The sequence below is a fragment of the Triticum urartu genome, chromosome 1A, assembly GCF_056163025.1.
Source record: "Triticum urartu cultivar PI428250 chromosome 1A, HENAU_Tu73, whole genome shotgun sequence".
Lineage (NCBI taxonomy): Eukaryota > Viridiplantae > Streptophyta > Magnoliopsida > Poales > Poaceae > Triticum > Triticum urartu.
The window spans coordinates 576,994,435-577,014,992 of record NC_141873.1 but is presented as its reverse complement, the minus strand read 5'-3'; the positions used below and the strand labels follow the sequence as shown (position 1 = coordinate 577,014,992).

The 20,558-nt window shown below is 44.9% G+C and overlaps 2 protein-coding genes and 1 pseudogene across 2 annotated transcripts; all 3 read right to left on the bottom strand.

Annotated features, from left to right (window-relative positions):
- The window catches only part of LOC125532484 (putative GABA transporter 2), a 247,043-nt pseudogene that overhangs the window by 49,089 nt on the left and 177,396 nt on the right, over nt 1-20,558 (bottom strand).
- LOC147992963 (uncharacterized) lies at nt 7,154-8,206 on the bottom strand. Its single transcript, XM_087543163.1, has 3 exons — nt 7,598-8,206; nt 7,303-7,524; nt 7,154-7,180 (listed from the first exon to the last, which is right to left on the bottom strand). Exons 1-3 carry the CDS (start codon nt 8,204-8,206, stop codon nt 7,154-7,156), a joined length of 858 nt encoding a protein of 285 aa, XP_087399289.1.
- LOC147992962 (uncharacterized) lies at nt 11,401-12,205 on the bottom strand. Its single transcript, XM_087541998.1, has 2 exons — nt 11,578-12,205; nt 11,401-11,477 (listed from the first exon to the last, which is right to left on the bottom strand). Exons 1-2 carry the CDS (start codon nt 12,194-12,196, stop codon nt 11,401-11,403), a joined length of 696 nt encoding a protein of 231 aa, XP_087398124.1. The 5' UTR covers nt 12,197-12,205.

The following is a 20,558-nucleotide window of genomic DNA, read 5'->3' as shown; positions in this document are numbered from 1 at the left end:
ATTGACTGTTTCAACCGGACCGTAATTCTCACGCACCACCACGGGAAGACAATAAAAGTATCAGCAAAGGAAAGAAAAATACCCCGGCAGCCGAGATTGAATAAGGTGGACGTTTCTGAGTTAAGCAAGGTTCCAGTGGTATGTGAATTTCCAGATGTATTTCCCGAAGAACTACCAGGCATGCCACCAGACCGAGAAATAGAATTCAGTATTGAGCTAGCACCAGGAACCACCCCCATATACAAGAAACCATACAGAATGGCACCATCCGAATTGATTGAGTTGAAGAAACAAATAAAGGAATTACTGGACAAGGGATATATTCGAGCCAGCTCCTCACCTTGGGGATCACCAATTTTATTTGCCAAAAAGAAGGATGGAACACTGAGATTGTGCATAGACTACCGAGCACTTAACATGGTCACAGTCAAGAACAAATACCCGATGCCACGAATAAATGATTTATTTGATCAGCTCGCTCAGGCCAAGGTATTCTCAAAGATTGACTTAAGGTCAGGATACCATCAATTAAAAGTGCGAACAGAAGATATCCCCAAAACAACCTTCACCTCCAGATATGGACTATATGAGTTCACAGTTATGCCTTTTGGATTAACAAACGCCCCCGCATATTTTGTTCACCTCATGAACAAAGTATTTATGAAGTTTATGGACAAGCTCGTTGTGGTATTTATCGATGATATTCTGATATACTCCAAAACACCAGAAGAGCACGCGGAACATCTCAGGATTGTGCTAGGAGAACTCAGGAAACATCAATTGTATGCCAAGTTCAGCAAGTGCGAATTTTGGCTAAGGCAAGTAGGCTTTCTAGGCCACGTGCTGACCCAAGACGGTATCGCAGTGGACCCGGAGAAAGTCAGGGCCATACTTGACTGGAAGGCACCAGCCAGCGTAATGGACGTACGAAGTTTCTTGGGAATGGCGGGATATTACCGCAGATTTATTGAAGGATTCTCCACCCTAGCCAAGCCAATGATGCAGTTGCTCAAGAAGGACAAGAAGTTTGAATGGACAGAAGCCTGCGAAAAAAGTTTCCAAGAGTTAAAACGGAAATTAACCACAACACCGGTATTAATTGTGCCAGACATACACAAAAACTTTGAGGTGTACTGTGACGCATCCCGAAAAGGTCTCGGGTGCGTGTTGATGCAAGAAGGCAAGGTTGTCGCATACGCTTCACGACAACTCCGCAAGCATGAGGAAAATTATCCCACTCATGACTTAGAAATGGCAGCAGTCATTCATGCACTTAAGGAATGGAGGCATTTCTTACTTGGGAATCGATGTGAAATATACACTGACCATAAAAGTCTCAAATACATTTTCACACAGCCAGAACTAAACTTACGGCAGCGACGCTGGTTGGAATTGGTAAAGGATTATGATGTTGGTATCCACTATCATCCAGGGAAAGCAAATGTAGTGGCCGATGCTCTTAGTCGGAACCCCAGCTCCGACGAAAACAGTCTGCAAAGTTTGAGACCTGAATTCCAACAAGAATTTGCCAAACTCAACTTGTTAATGATCGCGGAAGGCACCATATCAAACTTGGAAATAAAGCCCGACCTTGTGGAGAGAATTAAAGAAGCCCAGCCGGGTCACCCCAGCATTGAAGGTATTAAAAGAAAGGTGAGTATGGGCAAGGCCTCGGAGTTCGTCATAGGCGATGATGGAATACTATGGTACGGAGACAGGCTCTGCATGCCAAACATAGAGGACCTCAGACAGCAAATCCTAGCTGAAGCACACACCACTCCATATTCAATCCACCCTGGAGGAACCAAAATGTATAAGGATATTCAGGAAAGATTTTGGTGGCACGGTATGAAGAGGGACATAGCCACATTCGTTGCATGTTGCGATTCTTGTCAACGCATAAAAGTTGAGCATCAAAAACCAGCCGGACTACTGCAACCAAACAAAATACCTGAGTGGAAATGGGATGAAATAGGGATGGATTTTATTGTCGGACTACCTCGGTCACGACACGGGAATGATGCCATATGGGTCATCACCGATAGATTAACCAAGGTGGCACATTTCATTCCAGTAAAGACAACCTACAACACCCAGAAGCTTGCTAGGATTTATCTCTCCCGTATAGTTTGTCTGCACGGTGTCCCGAATACTATAATATCCGACAGAGGCACTCAATTTGTCTCGAGATTCTAGGATCATTTACAATAGGCTCTGGGAACTCAATTGGCCTTCAGTACAGCCTACCATCCCCAGACTGATGGACAGACTGAGCGCGTAAACCAAATTTTAGAAGACATGCTGAGAGCATGTGTCCTCACCTATGGAACCAGTTGGGAAGAAAGCCTGCCATATGCCGAGTTCGCATACAACAACAGCTACCAGGCCAGCCTGCGAATGGCACCTTTTGAAGCCCTATACGGACGGAGGTGTCCTACCCCGCTAAATTGGTCAGAGACCGGAGACAGCCGTATCTTCGGCCCAGACGTGCTCAAAGAAGCCGAGGAAAAAGTCAAGCTAATCAGGGACCGACTCAAGACCGCTCAAAGCCGACAGAAGAGTTACTACGATCAGAAACATCGTGGGGTCAATTTTGAACCCGGTGAATTTGTGTACCTACGAGTATCACCTATGAGGGGACTGCAACGGTTTAAGATTAAAGGAAAATTAGCACCAAGATTCATTGGACCATTCTGCATAGTGGCACGAAGAGGCACGGTAGCCTACCAGCTAGACTTACCCGAAGACTTGTCCGACATTCACGATGTGTTCCACGTCTCTCAATTAAGGAAGTGCGTAAGCAAACCAGAGAAGCAAGTATCCCATGAGAACATTGACGTGCAGCCAGACCTCACTTATCGGGAACGCCCAGTAAAAATATTAGAGGAGTCTGAAAGGAGAACCCGACAGAAGACCATCAAGTTTTTCCGAGTTCAGTGGAGCAATCACACCGAAAGTGAAGCAACTTGGGAAAGAGAGGATTTTCTTCGGACAGAACATCCAAACTTATTTAAGGATCAGCTGAAATCTCGGGGACGAGATTTTTCCTAAGGGGGTAGGTGTTGTGACACTCCAAAAAATTTAATTGGTTTTCATCAAAAACTTTGTGGTATTTTTTTTAAGAGAGCATTTAAAATTTCTTTTCCAGAAATCCTTCCTCTTAAAAAACTTCCTTTTCTTTGGCAAGGATTTTATTTTTCTTCAAACTATGGTGTTTGATCTTTTGAAACTTCTTCTCTGTTGGTTCCCTCTCAGATTATTTTGGGAGTTTAATCTTTTTCTTTTAAAAGGAAACTCTATGAAAATTTGGGATTTTCATATCTTGGAAACCACCCATGACTTTGTGTTTTGCCCATGTGGTAAAACCCCTCCAAAACCTCCCCTCCTCCTTGTGATCAACCTAAGTTCTCTGTCCCAACTAATCCAAACAAGTTTTGGATTTTATTCTAATTATTTTTCCCCTCAAATCAATTCTGCAAATTATTTGGTGCATGAGAGTTTTTCAAAGCAAGTACCCTTTTGCATTTGAGTTTTGACCTCAAACCAACCCTCCTGGATAGTCCTTTGTACCCACAACCCAGAACCATCTTGATCCACTCCTCCTCATTTCAAATTTTTCAAATTTCAGTCTCTGCAAGTTTGGACCAGATTTGCCAATTTGGTGAAATTCATATCTACACTTCTCCAAAAATTCCACCAAAATTCAGGCAGCCTACTAGAGCAATGAGTAGCCACTCCACCAAAAATCAGCTCAAGGAAAAATCCCCAGAGGCCAAATTCATTCTGTCGAACACTTGGCGTGCACTGTTGCTGTTCCTTTTCAGAAAAATTCAGAGTTCAGTGTCGTTTTTCGTTCGTCAGTTCCAATCACGCGTGGACAGTGCCCTTGGCACGTTCCTCGCCGCCTCTTCCTCCTGTCTGGAGCACCACACGTGCGCTTGGGGCCTTCCCGGCGTCGGCGGCGCCCTGGCCCGCCTGCGCCGGCGTGTCTTGCGGCGGCCGAAACACCGTAGCGGCCGACAGGGAACAGAACGGCGGCTCAACGCCGTTCGGCGCCGCCCAACGCTCCTCTGCTCTCCGCGTGGCTCATGCATGCCAGCGCACACCCGTGGCACCGTCGCCGTGGCCCGGCAAGCACGGAACGTGCTCCCTGCCGCCGACGGGCCCGCACCGCCCCGTTCTGTCGAGCTCGCCCTAAGCACCAAATCCAAGCCTGGTTAGCACCTAAATGGAGCCGGTGGACCTCCACGATGACGCCCAACTCCCTAATCTCCCCTGACCAAGCGCTGCGCCGCCGTAACCATCGCCGGAGATCCCCGTTCACGGCCACCACCTCGAATCGCTTATAAAAAGGACCCTGAGCTCGCTCACGACCCCCACACCCTCACTGCACCTCTCCAAGACCCTGCCAAGCCTCCAGGAGGACCTCGAGGAGGTCTCCTCCCCCGACTCCGGCCGCCCCAATCCGCCTCGGCCACCAGCTCGATTCGCTCTGGTGAGGCCGTCTCCGGCGCCCAAACCCCGTCAGTAGCCCCTTCTAGCATCCAGTAAGCTAACCCCCTCCTCAATTTGGCCTTCGCAGCTCCCTCCGACGAGTCCCACGACCACCCGAGCCGCCGTCCGCCGGAGCAAGGCTCGCCGTCGACGTGGTGCTCGCCGACCGCCACCACCACCACCAACCGACGCGGATTGGCGCCCTGAACACGGAGGTACCCTCCGATCCCCCTGCCTCACCGTGGATCGCCGCCGGCGACCACCGCGGCTCTCGGGCACCGGCGAACTCTGCCGCCCCGTTTGAACTTTCAAACCTGACGGGCGGGACCCGCCTGTCAGCCTCTCTATCCTGTCTGAGCGAAGCGTTTTCTGAAAACGTCTTCTGCCGAATGCGCTTTCCCTCTGGGCTGGCGTAGTCGCTACCGAAGCGCTTTCTGTTTTTATGAGCTAGCCCCTGGGAACTTTCTGTTTCATTACAGATGGGTCCTTGGGTTAAAACCCTTATAACTTTTTAACAGAAAAGTATTTCTGATTGATTCTTTTTCTGTCCTCTTTAAAATTTCGTCTAGTTTTTTATAAGATTTATTTGAAAAATATTTGGGATACTTTTTGTGCACCTCTTGATATTTACGATAGCACATATATTTTCTTTATACCGTAGATACCGAAGGAGGTGACGGAACCGCAAACTTCACCGAGCTAGGCTCCGACTACTCCGAACCAGGCAAGCATGTTTGAAATTTTGATATGATGAGTGTCTTGGCATGTTTTGCATTTAGTTAGTCTCATGGCATGTTGTTGAGCATGCCGATGAACCTATTTCCATGCATTGTTGAGGTAAGTGAGTTCGATGATCCATAGGTGGATGGATGAGAGTATGAATGGCCATGTGTTGGCATGAGGATGGGTAAGATGGCAGTGTTGTAGCATGCCAGTCTTATGCCAGACTATATGACTTCAGTGTCAACCCGTATCATTCCAGTTCCTACCATTCTTCCTTCCCTGTACTACCACATGTTTTCCGCAAGGAATATGGCGTAGTAAGTTGTAAACCGCTTACCTGGTACACACCAAAAAGGAGAGGCCGTGATGATGGTTCCATGGCCCTGGATTAAAGCCAGTCATCTGGTCAGGGGGCATGGGTGTTTCCGGTTGGGACCGAGAGGGGGGCACCCCTTAGAGCGCGCGTATATAAATTTGATCCCATGCTATTCGAGATTGTGATCTCCCCGTCTCAAAAGTTTTTCTTGGACGATGTCTAGGGTGATTCCTAGCATCGAGAGGTAGGATGGGTGTGTACTGGTTAGCTGTGTTTTCTTCCGAAAAACCGTAAACGGAACTAGTCCTTCGTGACTACGGAAATCCGTTGGCTGTGGGAAATTTTTGTACAAACTCTGCAGAGTCATATATTCCATGAATCATCTATTCCATGTCCAAGTTCAGTATTATCCTATCCTGACAAGTGCCATTCTTGATGACAGAGACTCCGGTGAATCGCATGAGTGCTAAGTCCGGTTAAATGATTTTTATTCTGTGGATGGACTAACCCGTTTATTTTCATGGATTGAATATTTATTATGAGCATTATTTCCTTGTGAATAAAAGCCCTTTCTGTGATGTCGCCCCGACGTCCGACTGTGGCATTTCTTTTAAAGCCCTTTATGTGGTGTCGCTAAGACGCCCGACTGTGGTATTTCTTTTAAAGCCCTTTCTGTGATGTCGCCCCGACGTCCGACTGTGGCATTTCTTTTAAAGCCCTTTCTGTGATGTCGCCCCGACGTCCGACTGTGGCATTTCTTTTAAAGCCCTTTATGTGGTGTCGCTAAGACGCCCGACTGTGGTATTTCTTTTAAAGCCCTTTCTGTGATATCGCCCCGACGTCCGACTGTGGCATTTCTTTTAAAGCCCTTTATGTGGTGTCGCTAAGACGCCCGACTGTGGTATTTCTTTTAAAGCCCTTTCTGTGATGTCGCCCCGACGTCCGACTGTGGCATTTCTTTTAAAGCCCTTTATGTGGTGTCGCTAAGATGCCCGACTGTGGCATCATTTCCTTATATTTATTTGTTCACCTTTCGAGGCGTCGCTTCAGACACCCGATCGGTTTTCATTTATGTTTTGTTGGGATTTCAGGCAGACTACCGCCGTTTCCCTTTTACTTACTTCGTTATGCTAATTTTTGAATGGACATTGGTGAATTAATCGTGACGCATTCATGCATGCATTTGTTATATCTTATGTCCGAACTGTCTTGCGAGTACTTTCAAAGTACTCACTGGCTTGTTGATTTGGCCGGATGCTGACGAAGGCGATCTCATGGATGAAGAGTTCGATAGCGAGTCCGACGCCTAGAGGAATCCCAGTCAGTCTCGTGCGACCCTGGATTTGGTCACTGTATTATATCCGCTTCCGCTACCAAATAAATTCATCGAGCCTCACCTCGACGCTCGATGAGATGCCAGTTTTAGAGTCTTCTATCTCACTCCCCGCTGTGTTTTTCCACCACCGCCCTATCCTCGAGTCAGTAGTATGCCTCCACACCACTGTGTCATGTCCGCCATTATGTATAATTATTGGCGTGCTTGTAATAATTTGGTTGAGCTACCGTAGCTCGACCCTGTAATATATTTTATGCTACTGGCTTATTGTATCAAGAATTTGTCTACCGGTAAGGAGGATTTTCCTCATACTGGACCCAAAAGATTGGTTTCTCAATAAACATTTTTATTGAAAAACCGGTCGTGACAGATTGTTCACAACTAAATCTGTTTTGCAAGTATGATCCATAGCAAACCTAGCCCAAGTAGAGACCTCAATTTTTTTGAGCCATTTCCAAGCATCCTCAGACTGTGCTTTCAGCTCTGCCATGCCTAGTTCATGCCCATGTTTAGTGTAGGAGTAGCTAGCCTTGTCAATACACCTCTTTAGTTCTTGGCCTCTAAATCCAGCAAATTGAAAATTTGCATATATGTGCCTAAGGCAATACCTTTGAGGTGAATCAGGGAATACCTCATTTATTGCCTTAAGCAAGCCCTGCACATTCACAAATTATTAATACAATTGAAAAAAGTAATAACATAAATTGCTCAATGAAATTCTTCCCAACCTTTTGCCTGTCAGACATGATAGTGTATGTTCCAAATTTGTTGCCACTGCCAATGCAACATCTCAATTGAGTTAAAAACCAATTCCAGCTTTCACCATCTTCCTTGTCAACCACACCAAAAGCTATAGGATAAATATTGTTGTTTCCATCCCTTCCTGTGGCTGCAAGAATTTGTTGTCCAGTGGTTAACTTGATGAAGCATCCATCAAGACCTGTAAATGGTCTGCAACCATTAAGGAAACCTTCCTTTGAAGCTGCTAAACAATAGAACATATACTTGAATCTAGGAGTAGGTGCTGGGTTCTCTGGATCTTCAAATGTTGTTACTATACACCAGCTACCTGGGTTTGTGTCAAGAACTGCTTGAAGATATTCCCTGAGCCTCAAGTACTGCTGCTTGTGGTCACCTTGAACTACATCAACAACCTTCCTCCTTGCCCTATATGCCACACTTCTTGATACATCCACCGAAAACTTAGTCTTGGTCTTCTTAATTAATGCATCCACAGGAGATCTAATGTCTTCTCTCAATGCTGCCTCCACTGACCTTGGCATCCACTTAGTAGTAACCTTTGTGGACTCTGCACATGCTCCACAAGTGTGCAACATATCACACTTCTTGATGCAGAATGTTTTTTCATGAGCTAACTTAGAGGCACATATATAAAAATCACATCCCTGGGTGGCTCTCTCTGAGCACCAAACAATAATCTTATCTGGGGCATTTATGTGGTATTGAAAATTTCTCAAAGTCCTAATGTGAAAATCCCTAAGTGCATCTTTGAACTCATACACAGTGGTGAACCACAAGCCCTTACAAAACTGTTCTACTGGTCCTTGAAGTTTGTCATCATACCATATCCTGTCTTTCAACTTCTTATTCCTTCTCTTCCTACCACTTGGTAGTTTATAGGATCCTTCAGGCTCATCTTCTTCATCACTGATGCCATAGTCACCAGGGAAACATTTTTCATCTGCTTCAGGGAACCAATCTTCTTTCTCCATTTTCTCAATCTCATGGTGGGATCTACTAGTTGGACCAGGTTTTCTCACTACCTTCAGTTTCTGTACCACTATTGTATCTTGTTTTGCAGCTTCATCTTCAGAGGAATACTCTGACTGAAAATCCACATTGTTCCCATCTAAACCTGAATTTGCAGCTTCATCAACAGAAACAAATTCAGACACATCAGTATCACCTTCAAAATGGTTAAGGTCAGCCTCTCTCTGCACCATGCTTTTCTTCAGCTCTTCCTTTCTGTCCATGCTTATATCCACCACCTTAGTGCAACTTTGCTGAGTGTTAATGCAATGTTCAGCAAAATAACTATCTCTGTTCTCATCTGCATTACATTCCTCAAGAGCTCCCACTACTCTTTTGTTCAGAAACTTTTCATTATGAGAGTGTGCCAACATCTGCTGCACATCATCTTCATAGCATATTTTATCTAAACCTTCTAATCCTTTCTCCTCATCAAATACATAACACATATAATCATCAGCCACAAAGCCCTCACTCCCAATAAGAGAAAGCATTGTCAAATATGATATGTCTGACTGGTATAAATTTCGAACCACAGATTCTCTGGCATTGAAATGGAACCAAATTGACCACTTTGGGTCATCAATTATGAAAATTATAAAATGAAATACCTTTATTAACTGAATACAGGATTACTGAACCTAAGTAGACACAATATTGAGTTTCTGTCAAACTGCTTTTTTTAGTTTCTTACACAACAAAGTATGCACAATACTAACAATTTCCAAGATGACCATAACTGAATCTAACCATGCAAAAAACTAGCCTAAATTACCGATTCTCTGAATCTCTGAATCTCGCAACCATGCAAAAAACTAGGCCGTACCTGCCGCCGCCAGCAGAACGAGGAAGCTTCCGCCGACCTTGAGCTCTGCTTCTTGTCGTCGACGGTGGTCGCGCCGGCGCCGACCAATCCAACCTCTGCTGCGCGCCGCCAGCGGAAGGATTAGATTCGGACTGAGAAGGCTGATGCGCCGCGCTGCCGCCCGGAGGTATGCCTGAATCGCCGCGGAGTTTGCATCCACAGCCGCCATGGCTGCCGACGGCTAGGGCTAGGAGCTCGGGGGAGAGTGAGAGAGCTGGTGGGGACGAGCGGCCCGGTCGGCCAGGTTATGACCTGGTCCCGACCAGGTGCGACCGACGAGCGGCTCTAACCGCCCCGCGCGCGTGCCGTTAGCCGTTAGGCGGGCCGCCAGCCTGGCACGTGGGCCACTCACGTCAGAATCGCGATTAAAACGGTCTAAACCACCATTCAGTCAACCTGGTAGTTTTTAGTCACGTTTTTACGTTTTTTTGATAGTTTTCGGTCACTTTTAAAAAAGTGGTAGTTCTGTGGGACGCGAACCCCTAAAGTGGTAGTTTTTTGTCAATCACTCACTCTTGTAAGTGCATTTTCTGTGCGGATTGGGCTGGTTGTGTGGATGATAGAAGGTCTATTGATGGGTTTGCCATATTCTATGGACCAAACCTATATAATATTATGGTGTGCAAAGAAAGATGCAACCACTTCCAGGTCAAGTACAGAAGCAGAATATAAAGCACTAGCAAATGCAATAGCGGGACTTACTTGGGTCTAGTCTATGCTGAAAGAACTTAAAGTTTCACAAATGCAACCACGGTGTCTTTGGTGTGATAATATTTGTGCTACTTATTTATATGCCAACCCAGTTTTCACTTTGTCACTTTGTCGGAGGACGAGTTTCAAACAAACAACTAGAGGTCAGATTTGTACCTCAAGTGCAGGGTAATTTGAGAGATTGTTTTCTTTTAATCTTGTTTAGCCTTATCTCTCTATCTCTCCCATATGTATATCGATCTCCCTCTATAATCTCTCAGATGGTTTGTCGTTCAACCGAACAACTTCTATAAACGACCACAAGATCCCTCTCGTCACATCAATACAATATATATCGCGGGCTCACATGTTATGGAAATTGAGATGCTTTACCAAAACCTAACACAAACCCGGCGCGTTGTCAAATACGACGGCGTTCCTTTGCATCCAAGTTTCCCACACCACGAGGATGATCATGGAGTTTTAGTACTTCCTGGAATGAGCTGTTGGTGATAGCGATGTGGACCATTCCAGCACACCATCCGTAGCTGTAGGTGCACAATCCTCCTTGCCCCAAGCTGACTCGTGCCAAATCTGTTTGGCAAAGGAGTTCAGCTATGCTGTGTAGCAATTCTTGGCTACGTAGCTGATCAATTCTGGGGTATACATATAGAGAATTTGGCTGAGAGGAGAGACAGGAATCTGTGCGTCCGAAAACTCTAAAAAAAAAATCTTGTTTTGTGTCTAGTAAGTGGTATGCATGATTATCATAGCACTTGGAAAACCTGATAGCAACAGACTTAATCAAGCTGCAAGGATAACAAAGGTAGCAAAAGTTTAGTCATACGTCTACCAAGGCTTTCATGTACCAACTACCAAAGGATCCAGCGAGCAAGCACGCATATAGATCAGATCGACTCAGCGTTAATTCTGGGCCATCATACAGCAATAACGACATGAATCACCAACATGCATCGATCTAGTATAATACTATCCATTGACAACGATTACATCATGTGAAAGAGATCTGACATGACTGTATACTTATATGGTAACTAAGTAGCACTAGGAGCTACATATGAGAGACGTCCTAACCCCTAAACGGTAGCTGATATCTTTCTCTGATATAGTACTACCTAAATAAAACCAACTTAAACGATATATAATCCCGACGAAAGCATCGGCGATCTGTGCATCCTTTTTCTCCTATGGTGATGGCGCGGGAGAAGCAGCGGGAGGCGACGGAGTCGTGGCAGGAGGCGTCAGCGGCGGCAAGGGTTGGGCTGTCAAATCATCACCAATGCAAGTTAATCAATCTCCTTCCAAAGCAAGCAGCACATATAAAAGGAAACACAATGAACACGGACACGGTTAGTAACTTACTGGCGCAGGAGAAGATCGTCTGCAGGGGAATCATGGCGCCACACCTAGCAGGGAGGATGATCATGCGGATGGGGTCGATAGGCTTGGGGAAGAGCTTGCTCATGCCGCCGTTGTTGTTAAGGCCGTGGCAGAGGCAGATCGGCGCGGTGCTGACGACCGACTTGAGGCCATCGCAGCAAGCGCTCGGGGGCGAGAACACCGTGACGTTGGTGAGATAGTCCATGCACGGTATCATGGCCGTCAACGGCGTCAGGCACTCCTTCGGCGGCGGCGGGCTTGGCGAAGGAGTGGGAAGTGGGATGTGTGGCATGCCGGGGATCTGAGGCAGCCATTGGGATGGCGGTGCACCTGGGAGCGGCCCAAAGAGCGGAGGCAGGCCGGGGATCTGGGGCAGCGGCGGGAAAAGGGAGCGGAATATTGGTGGTAGGCTGGGCATACCGGGGATCTGAGGCAGTGGCAGGCTGGGAAGAGACGGGGAGCCTCCATCGGCCGTGGTGGTGGCTTTGGCTTCTTCTTGGTTTGCGGCGGCGGACCGGAGCCTCGCGTCTGACGGCTGCAGCGTCGCTGCGATGGCCAGCAGGGCAAAGAACACGGCGATGATGTGCTTGGAGAGCGCCATCGTCTGCGTGAGGGGAAGGGACGGGCTGGAGAGGAGGTGGTATAATCGTGGAGAGAATGCCCAACTATATATAGAGCTCCGGCTGGCTGGCAATGTACGTTAGAGATAGAGAAGTTTGAATGTTGGGATACCTATCTGAATCTAGAATCTAAAAAAGATTCCTACGTCTAGAAGGAGGACAGCTGGGGTACAGATAGAGCCGGACGTTCAAACAAGCCATTTGCTGATGCATAATTCTAATTCTATTGGTGAGCTAGCTGCGGTTTACAAGATTGCCTTTTTTTTTTCTTTTTTTGAACAAGAAGTGAGATTTTTCTTACTCCTATATTTGAAAGCTACTCCTACCTTTCTTTTAAATTTGATGAAACTCTTCGGATATTGCTCCTCAAAACCCAGACGACACAAACCGCACGACGACATTATGACACGGACACAGGGCGTAGAATCGCAGCCATACAGCTGTGAAAAAGATTGGATTAACTTTTTAAAATCAAATCAGGCCAAAATAGAGCACGCCCACGTTGAATAGTACTCCCTCCATGCATGCTTAAATTTGAAAAGGTGCAAAGATTAACTAAGTAGGACAAAGATGGTGGTGGAGGTGTTGTCAATTGTCAAAGATGTATGACTGCTATCTTTGTTGATTTGTTTGCTGATTCCATTGTAGGCTTCCTTTCCAGTTTTCATCATCTCCATGTTCATAATAATATACTCCCTCCGTTCCAAATTACTCGTCGTGGTTTTAGTTCAAATTGAAACTAAAACCACGGCGAGTAATTTGGAATGTAGGGAGTACCATACAAGCTCCTTTTACTACATCTGACCACCTCCCGTCTCATCCTTGGCTGCATTTGTCACCAAATCCAATACATGATCGTGCGTCCTACCTAAGGTCAGCCTTGTGTGCCAGTATCCACCCTAGTAGCATGTTGTTGGTCGATTCTATGAGCACCCATACATGGGGCCACAACTTGTTCAACACCGCACAATGAAGAATCCTTGTCTCGTAGCTTGCTAAGATGGACCTCTCGGGCAGTGTCAGTGTATTCCTCAACTTCTCCTAATCATCAGCTCCATCATCGGATCTGGATCGCTTGGTAGCTCCACTGTGTCAGAAGTTCCTTGTGAGCAATGCATGATCATAAGACACCGCAATGACAAGAGCGACCTAGTATGAAACTCGGCTGACCACAATGTCTGCTCAGCCGCAACGCATGGGTCCTTCACTAGGTCAATGAAATGCCACGGCAAGAATTTTCGGCTCTCCCATTGTCAATCCACGATGAGAAGACAAGCAAATGGAGCACACTTTATAAGTACATTTCTTGTTGCTCTTCTCCAATCAATCAAGTTCCCATCATCGACCCACCAAGGCTCCATTGAGTGTATATGGATGTCCCCCGATGGCAGATGAGATCTTTCTTTCAGAAAGAGGAACACCTCTTTATGCCACGACACGACTAGATCAAAGGCGAGGGACATGCCTCGACGTCGCACCTCCACATCATTGGCGGAACCGGTACAAGGATCTTCTCGCCATGCGGTCGGTTTGCACACATATGTTGTAGGTATAGTAGATAGACTCGCACTCATACTTGTCCTTGGGCAGGAGGAGGCCATTGCAGTGTTGTTGTACCCGTATGTACGCAGTGGCGGAGCCAGCGCCCGGCCACCCTGGGCAGTTACCCGGGCTGGTTGTGTGCGCTGACGTTGTACGACGCGCTACCACAACGGAAAAATCCACGTCCGCATCTCATTATTTCCCGGGCAAAATTGTTTCGGCCCGACTGAGGCGGCTTTCTGTGGCAATGGGCCTCGTGAGAACTCGACCTAGCAATAGAAATCGAGGCCGACGCGAGGACATGACACACACAAAGAGGAGGAGGAGGGAGATTGAAGCCGACGTGTGGGCCCCACTTGTAATAACGGTCGAAATAAACGGAGTTGACTTTGCCGCCATGTCAGCCCCGACGAATGGGTCTCACATGTCATAAACATGTTTAAATCATCTAAACTGGCATTATCTGAAAGTGGTAGTTTTTGTCACAAAATTAAAAAAAAAGTAGTTTCCAGACACTTTTTTAGAAAGTTGTAGTTTAGTGAGACGCAAACCTCAATTGTGGTAGTTTTTTTTTGTCAAATGCTCGGTTATTGCTTATGCCTGCTTGTTCACATCGTCCCTTTGCTTGGCTACATGATTTTATCTTTAATAATCTCATGTGTTTTAATTATATAATCATCAGAATATAATTTTAACAAATTATATATGCACATATTCATCAACTTTCTTAAATTAGTAGTGTGGGGATTGTTCTTAGAGATCTTTGTAAAACTTAAGATGTGTTTCAGTGCTGAATCAGTACCACGTACACTAGTAGAAAAGGACCATTTGTCCCGGTTCTAGAGGGCCTTTAGTCCCGGTTCTGGAATCGGGACTAAAGGGTCGTTAGTAAAGTCTCTCCCTTTAGTCCCGGTTCTTACAATCGGGACTAAAGGTAATTTTTACGGAAAAAATAAAACTTTTTTGAATTTTTTTTTCTGATTTTCAAATTTTTAAATAATTTTCCAATTTAATCTCTAATCACCCCTCATCGCTCCTCAATTTAACCTCTAATTTCTAATCACCCCTCATCATTCCGCTACACCTTTAGTCCCGGTTGGTAACACAAACCGGGACTAAAGATAATTTTCACGGGAAAAAAATAAAACATTTTTGATTTTTTTTCTGATTTTCAAATTTTTAAATAATTTTTCAATTTAATCTCTAATCACCCCTCATCACTGCTCAATTTAACCTCTAATTTCTAATCACCCCTCATCATTCTAAATCATCTAACTTTCCGACCGGTCACCCATCCTCTCACTACTCCAGCCTGAGCACGCTTAACTTTTGGGTTCTATTCCCCCTCGTTTCCAAGCCTACACTTGTTGTTTTCCTGACAATAGTAAGATGTCAATCCTATTAACCCTCAGGAGTTTAGCTTGAGCATGAAGACTACTATTCTTGAATAATTATGTAGTAACACTAATATTTCTTGAATAAGTAGTTTGACCAGATTTGACCAAATTCAAAAAAATTGTAATAATTATTTAGTAACACTAATATTCTTGAATAATTATTTAGTAACACTAATACTTCTTGAATAAGTAGTTTGACCTGATTTAACCAAAATTAAAAAAATGAAATTTGAGCATAATTTTTTTCCTTTTATAATTTGAGGATTCTAAAAATTTGCAAACATGTCGTAGGCTGTCAAAATCAGATGCGGATTTTCATGCTGAACATTTTGATATATTATACGTTTTATTTCGACCTCGTATGCAAAAGTTATAGCCGTTTTACATTTTCCCTACACTTTTTGCAAAACATGTCCAAATTTAAGTTTTAAAAATTTCCTAACTAGTAGATGTAGTAATATAACTTCATCTCGAAGGATTTTATTTTTTGAAGTTTTTATTATTTTCTTTTGCTTTTTAGAAAACTGAAAAGGCGATCCACGATGGGGGGGGGGTAGAATTTGAAAATGGAACCTTTAGTCCCGGTTTGAGACACAAACCGGGACTACAGGTCTAATCTTTAGTCCCGGTTTTTGAGATACGAACCGGGACTAAAGGGCATCGCAATAAAGGTGTGATGAAGAACAATGACGAACTCTTAAGAACTTCAGAAACCCTAATGGAGATCTATGGTGGGGAAGATAAAGTGCTTACTAGGACCGCTGAGCAACGGAGAAGCACCGCAGTTCTCTGGTCTCGTTCAGGTCGATGCAGCGGCCGCGGTCGAGGAAGTTGACGAGGTCGTCGGCGGCGGTGTTCAGATGCGCAGATGCGTTGCGAGAGGGAGAGAGGTTGAAGACAAGAAGGCAAAGGGGGGAGAGTGAAAAGGAACCCCTGGCCCTATTTATAAGGCTGGAAGGATAAGTGACATGCACGGGAATCAAGGAGACCAAAAAATGGATATGTGACGGCGCAGACGCCTCGATTTTTGGACGATCATTAAAGAAGAAGATATATTAAGATTTGGGCCTTATGTAATATTAATGACAGGTGATGTCATGGCGGATTACCACAATCCCAGCAGATGACGTCATGGCGGGTTACACGATTTCACAAGAATAAATGAAGAAGGATTTTTCTAAGTGTTGAAGATTGACATGAACAAGTTCAAATCAACCTGGGGCCTAATGTTGGGGATATAACTATTGGGTATGACCCGCCCAGCATGTTTTATATGACCTAGCTTATTACTTGGAGGAGAATGAAACTATAAATCAAAGTTCAGCAGAGATTGCGGATCCACTGACCACTGCAACACCAAACTCACAACAATAGATGTTTCTAGGGCAGCAAACTTGATTGTATCCAGTAAGCATGTCAGCTGCGTGTGCTGGTGGTGTTGCCATCATCACGAGCAAGCAGACTTGTACGGGGAGAAAGACAATGAAGATTTGGATGCCGCTATTCGCCATCTCCTACAGAGAGCATCTACAATCGGACCGGGCAAATCCAGGCCCCTATACGTCTGGGCGCGTCCGCACAGCACCGGCCCGCCCCCACTTTGTCCTCCTTTGTAACCACAACCACCACTTCTGAAACCTCAAAACCATGCAAAGTCATGCATGTCGATCATTAGTGTGTCTGAGAATAGCACCAATCCGCCCCCACTTTGTCCTCATTTGTAACCACAACCAACACTTTTGAAATCTCAAATCCATGCAAACACATGCACGTCGATCATTACACATAAAAAATGAATAGCTCACGCAAATAAAAATTATTCATACATAAAAATACATAGTTCAAACATAAAATTTGTTTACCATCCATAATTGAAACATAAAATACATTGTTCATTGGTTTTGAACGTGGATCCACGTATGCTCCACAAGATCATTGTGAACTTGCATGTGCATCTGTTGATCTCCAAGTTGTTGATGCATCTCAAGAAAGTTGAAAACATGCTCTGCCACTTGTTCCGAGAAGCGGACCCGAGCTCCGGGATTCTCAAAATCATGTGTGCGGGCTGCTCCTTCGTCCTCATCCTCCACAATCATGTCGTGCAAGATTACACAACGTGTCATGAGCTGCCAAAGTGTCTTCGGTTCCCACATCATTGCAGGTCCACGAAGAGTACCCCAACAGGCTTGGAGCACTCTGAATTCCCTCTCCACATCCTTCATAGCACATTTTTGAATTTATGCAAAGAAAAATTGTTTCCTACCATTGAGATTCGGATATGGTCTTCACAAACGCCGCCATTGAGGATAGATACCACCGGCAAGGTAGTCCCCCATGGTGTAGTTGTGCCTGTTGATAGTGTTGTTGCACGGCGGAGTCTCCCCATCATAAAGTATCTTGACAAAGGAGATCGTTGTAGCGTATTGATGTCATTGTTAGAACCAGGCATGCCAAAAAAGCATGCCAAATCCACAAGTTCTTCGATGCCACTTCAAGCATGATGGTGGCATCTTTGGTGTGACCTTGGTACTGGCCGCACAAACCTTTGGGGGTAGTTATTACATTGAAAATGCATGCAATCAACTGAATCAAGCATACCTGGAAAACATCTTGCCGCTCCAGTTGTTGCTATCAACCTTTTTGCGTCCTCAACAGTTGGTACTCTTAGATAATCCGCTCCAAACACCTTCACCAAGTTGCATGCAAGTTGCATGTGGTCTCTCTCACCCAGATTTTAGCATCAATGGCATCTGCGGCCTATCATAAGCAAGCATCCTGAGGGCAACCGTGCATTTCTACAGAGGAGAGAAGGAAAGTTTCCCGCAACAATCCTTCCTCAACTTGAAATAGTCACCAGCCTCCTCCACGGCATCCACTACACACATGAGCAAATCTTTGCTCATTTGGAAGCAACGTCGAAAAAACCTTTCATGGTATGTTGGGTCCGGTTTGAAGTAACCCTTGTAGAGAAGCTTTGCACCGGTGATCCTATCCCGAGGAACAACTCTCCTACCATTGAAGTTGAACACATGCTTCTCTTGCTTCTCTAAATTCTTGCTCGATGCTCATCATTATCATCATTTCAACATCTTTATCGTCTGAATATGACAAATTGATGAACTCTCTATATGGATTTGTTAAGTTCCTTGTTTTCATATTAATCATCCGACAACGAATCGATCGTTTGCCTATAAAGGAGTTAAAGAATAGAAAAAATTACTCGGGCATTTCATTGAACACATAAAACGTGACGTGTATGTTCGGAGGAGTTGCATGTACCGGGGCGGCGTCCAGTGATGGCATGGTCGGCGGCGTTGTGGGTTGGGGACGATGGCGGAGCTACAGTGGTGGCAATGGCGAGGAATCAAAAGAATGAATGATTGCGGTATATGGAAAGTCTATGATGTTTTTCACTTGGATGCATTTGGATTGGGAGGCTTGGAGACATACATTTACTTTTTATTCTTGGAATTGGTCACTGGTTTTCTTCAACCACGATGTCATGAGTCTGGAACCCGGCAATTTGGGATGATGTTGTGATGGGAGGGACTTTTATGCCACTTTTTAGTGGCTAAATCTTTGAAACTGTATTTTTCCTTTGTTAGCGAGACTTGTTTCGCAGTTTTCTCGGCATTTGTCCAACGAAAAGTGTTCATTTTAAAGAAATTTAGTCGTCTTACCAATGCTAGCACATTCAAAAGCATGAAAGTAGTAGTGTTGTGTTCAGATTGTTGCTCGTTTTCGGTTCGTCCTGTTTGTTATCTTAAAGAAGTGAGTGGTTATTTGGAAAAAAGTTATTTGGATGTTGTAATAGTCCGAGTTTCTTTTTCATCAAATCACCAGTTAAGTTATTCAACTGTTGCTTATATGCAATGATATTCAGCATGTCGTTATTGTTTTGAATAGGGCTCTTTTATGCATGTTCCTAGCACCTGAATCCCCGTACCATGAGTCCATAACTGGCACTGATTGTGCAACAACTGCTAGGAAGCACAGTAGTAGCACAAATCATTACATACATATCCTCAATTTGGATGTGCTCTTCTTTCACATTTTCCGACTCAAAGAAAATTAAGTAAACTTCATCCTTTGGGGTCAATCGACGATGACAAAGAGGCACTTGGTGTTGACTAAGAAGGGCGTTGCTAGGTTAGGGAGGGTGGTTGTCTGCCTTACTCTCTTTACCCCTCTAGGTTTTTCCTTTCCCTGTCCTACTCTGCTTTGGGTCCCTCTACTCTTTCCCTCTCTTGCTCTGCTTTGGGTCCCTCTGCTCTCATGATCAAGCACGTAGAACCAATGGAGTTCAGCTATGTTTTTTTTCTAGAATACACAAGCATGCGTATTTTGTATTGATAGAAGAGGCGAGATACCTATCCACATGTTTACAACTCTGGCAGAATCGCCAGCCACCCAAGATACAAAAGGAGACTACTCACCAGAGACGCGCCTAAACCACACCGAGAAGAACGGCAGCACATCATCTCAGAAGAGCTTTCCTTTCTCAAGGATCCGCCTAAGAACAAACCGCACAGATGAAGACGCATTGTCAAATACGACGACATTCATTTGCATCCAAAATTCCCACATCACGAGGATGATCATGGAGTTGAAGTCCTTCCTGGAATGAGCCGTTGGTGATAGCGATGTGGACCATTCCTGCACACTATCCATAGCCGTAGGTGCCCAATCCTCCTTGCCCCATGCTGAGAGGACTTCGTGCCAAATCTGTCTGGCAAAGGAGTTCAGCTATGTTCTGTAGCAATTCTTGGCTGCGTAGCTGATCAATTCTGCGTATCTGTAACACATGGTAGGAATGGTGCGTCTGATCTCCAATAACTCTTACGAAAAATGGGTTCTGTGTCTAGCTGGTGGCATGCATGATTATCATATAGTACTCCCTCCGTCTCAAAATAAGTGTTAGTACAAAGTTGTACTAAAATTGAAGTTGAGACACTTATTTTGGGATGGAGGGAGTAGCATTTATAGAGAACCTAACGGCGACAGATTTACGAGCTGCCGGGATAACAGAGGTAGCAAACTGAGTCATACATGTAGGCTTTCATGTAACAACTTCCAACGGAGCCAGCAAGCACGCAGGCATAAGATCAGATCGACCCAGAGTTAATTCTAGGCCATCACACAAGCAAACAATACAGAAACAACGACATGAATCACCAAGCATGCATTGATCTAGCATAATACTTATTATTCATTGACAACGATTACATCACGTGACGGAGATCTTACATGACTGTATACTTATATGGTAACTAAGTAACACTAGGAGCTACTCCTACATATGAGAGACGTCCTAAACTCCTAAACGCTAGCTGATATCTTTCTCTGATATAGTACTACCTAAATAAAACCAACTTAAACGCTATATAATCCTGCAGAAAGCATG

Coding starts and splice junctions, on each gene's coding strand:
- LOC147992963 (XM_087543163.1), bottom strand. CDS start 8,206: ATGTTGCACACTTGTGGAGCATGTGCAGAGTCCACAAAGGTTACTACT. Junction 7,525..7,597: donor TCATGTCTGACAGGCAAAAG/GTTGGGAAGAAT, acceptor GTGAATGTGCAG/GGCTTGCTTAAGGCAATAAA. Junction 7,181..7,302: donor AATGGCTCAAAAAAATTGAG/GTCTCTACTTGG, acceptor TTTTGGGTCCAG/TATGAGGAAAATCCTCCTTA.
- LOC147992962 (XM_087541998.1), bottom strand. CDS start 12,196: ATGGCGCTCTCCAAGCACATCATCGCCGTGTTCTTTGCCCTGCTGGCC. Junction 11,478..11,577: donor GACGATCTTCTCCTGCGCCA/GTAAGTTACTAA, acceptor ATGATTTGACAG/CCCAACCCTTGCCGCCGCTG.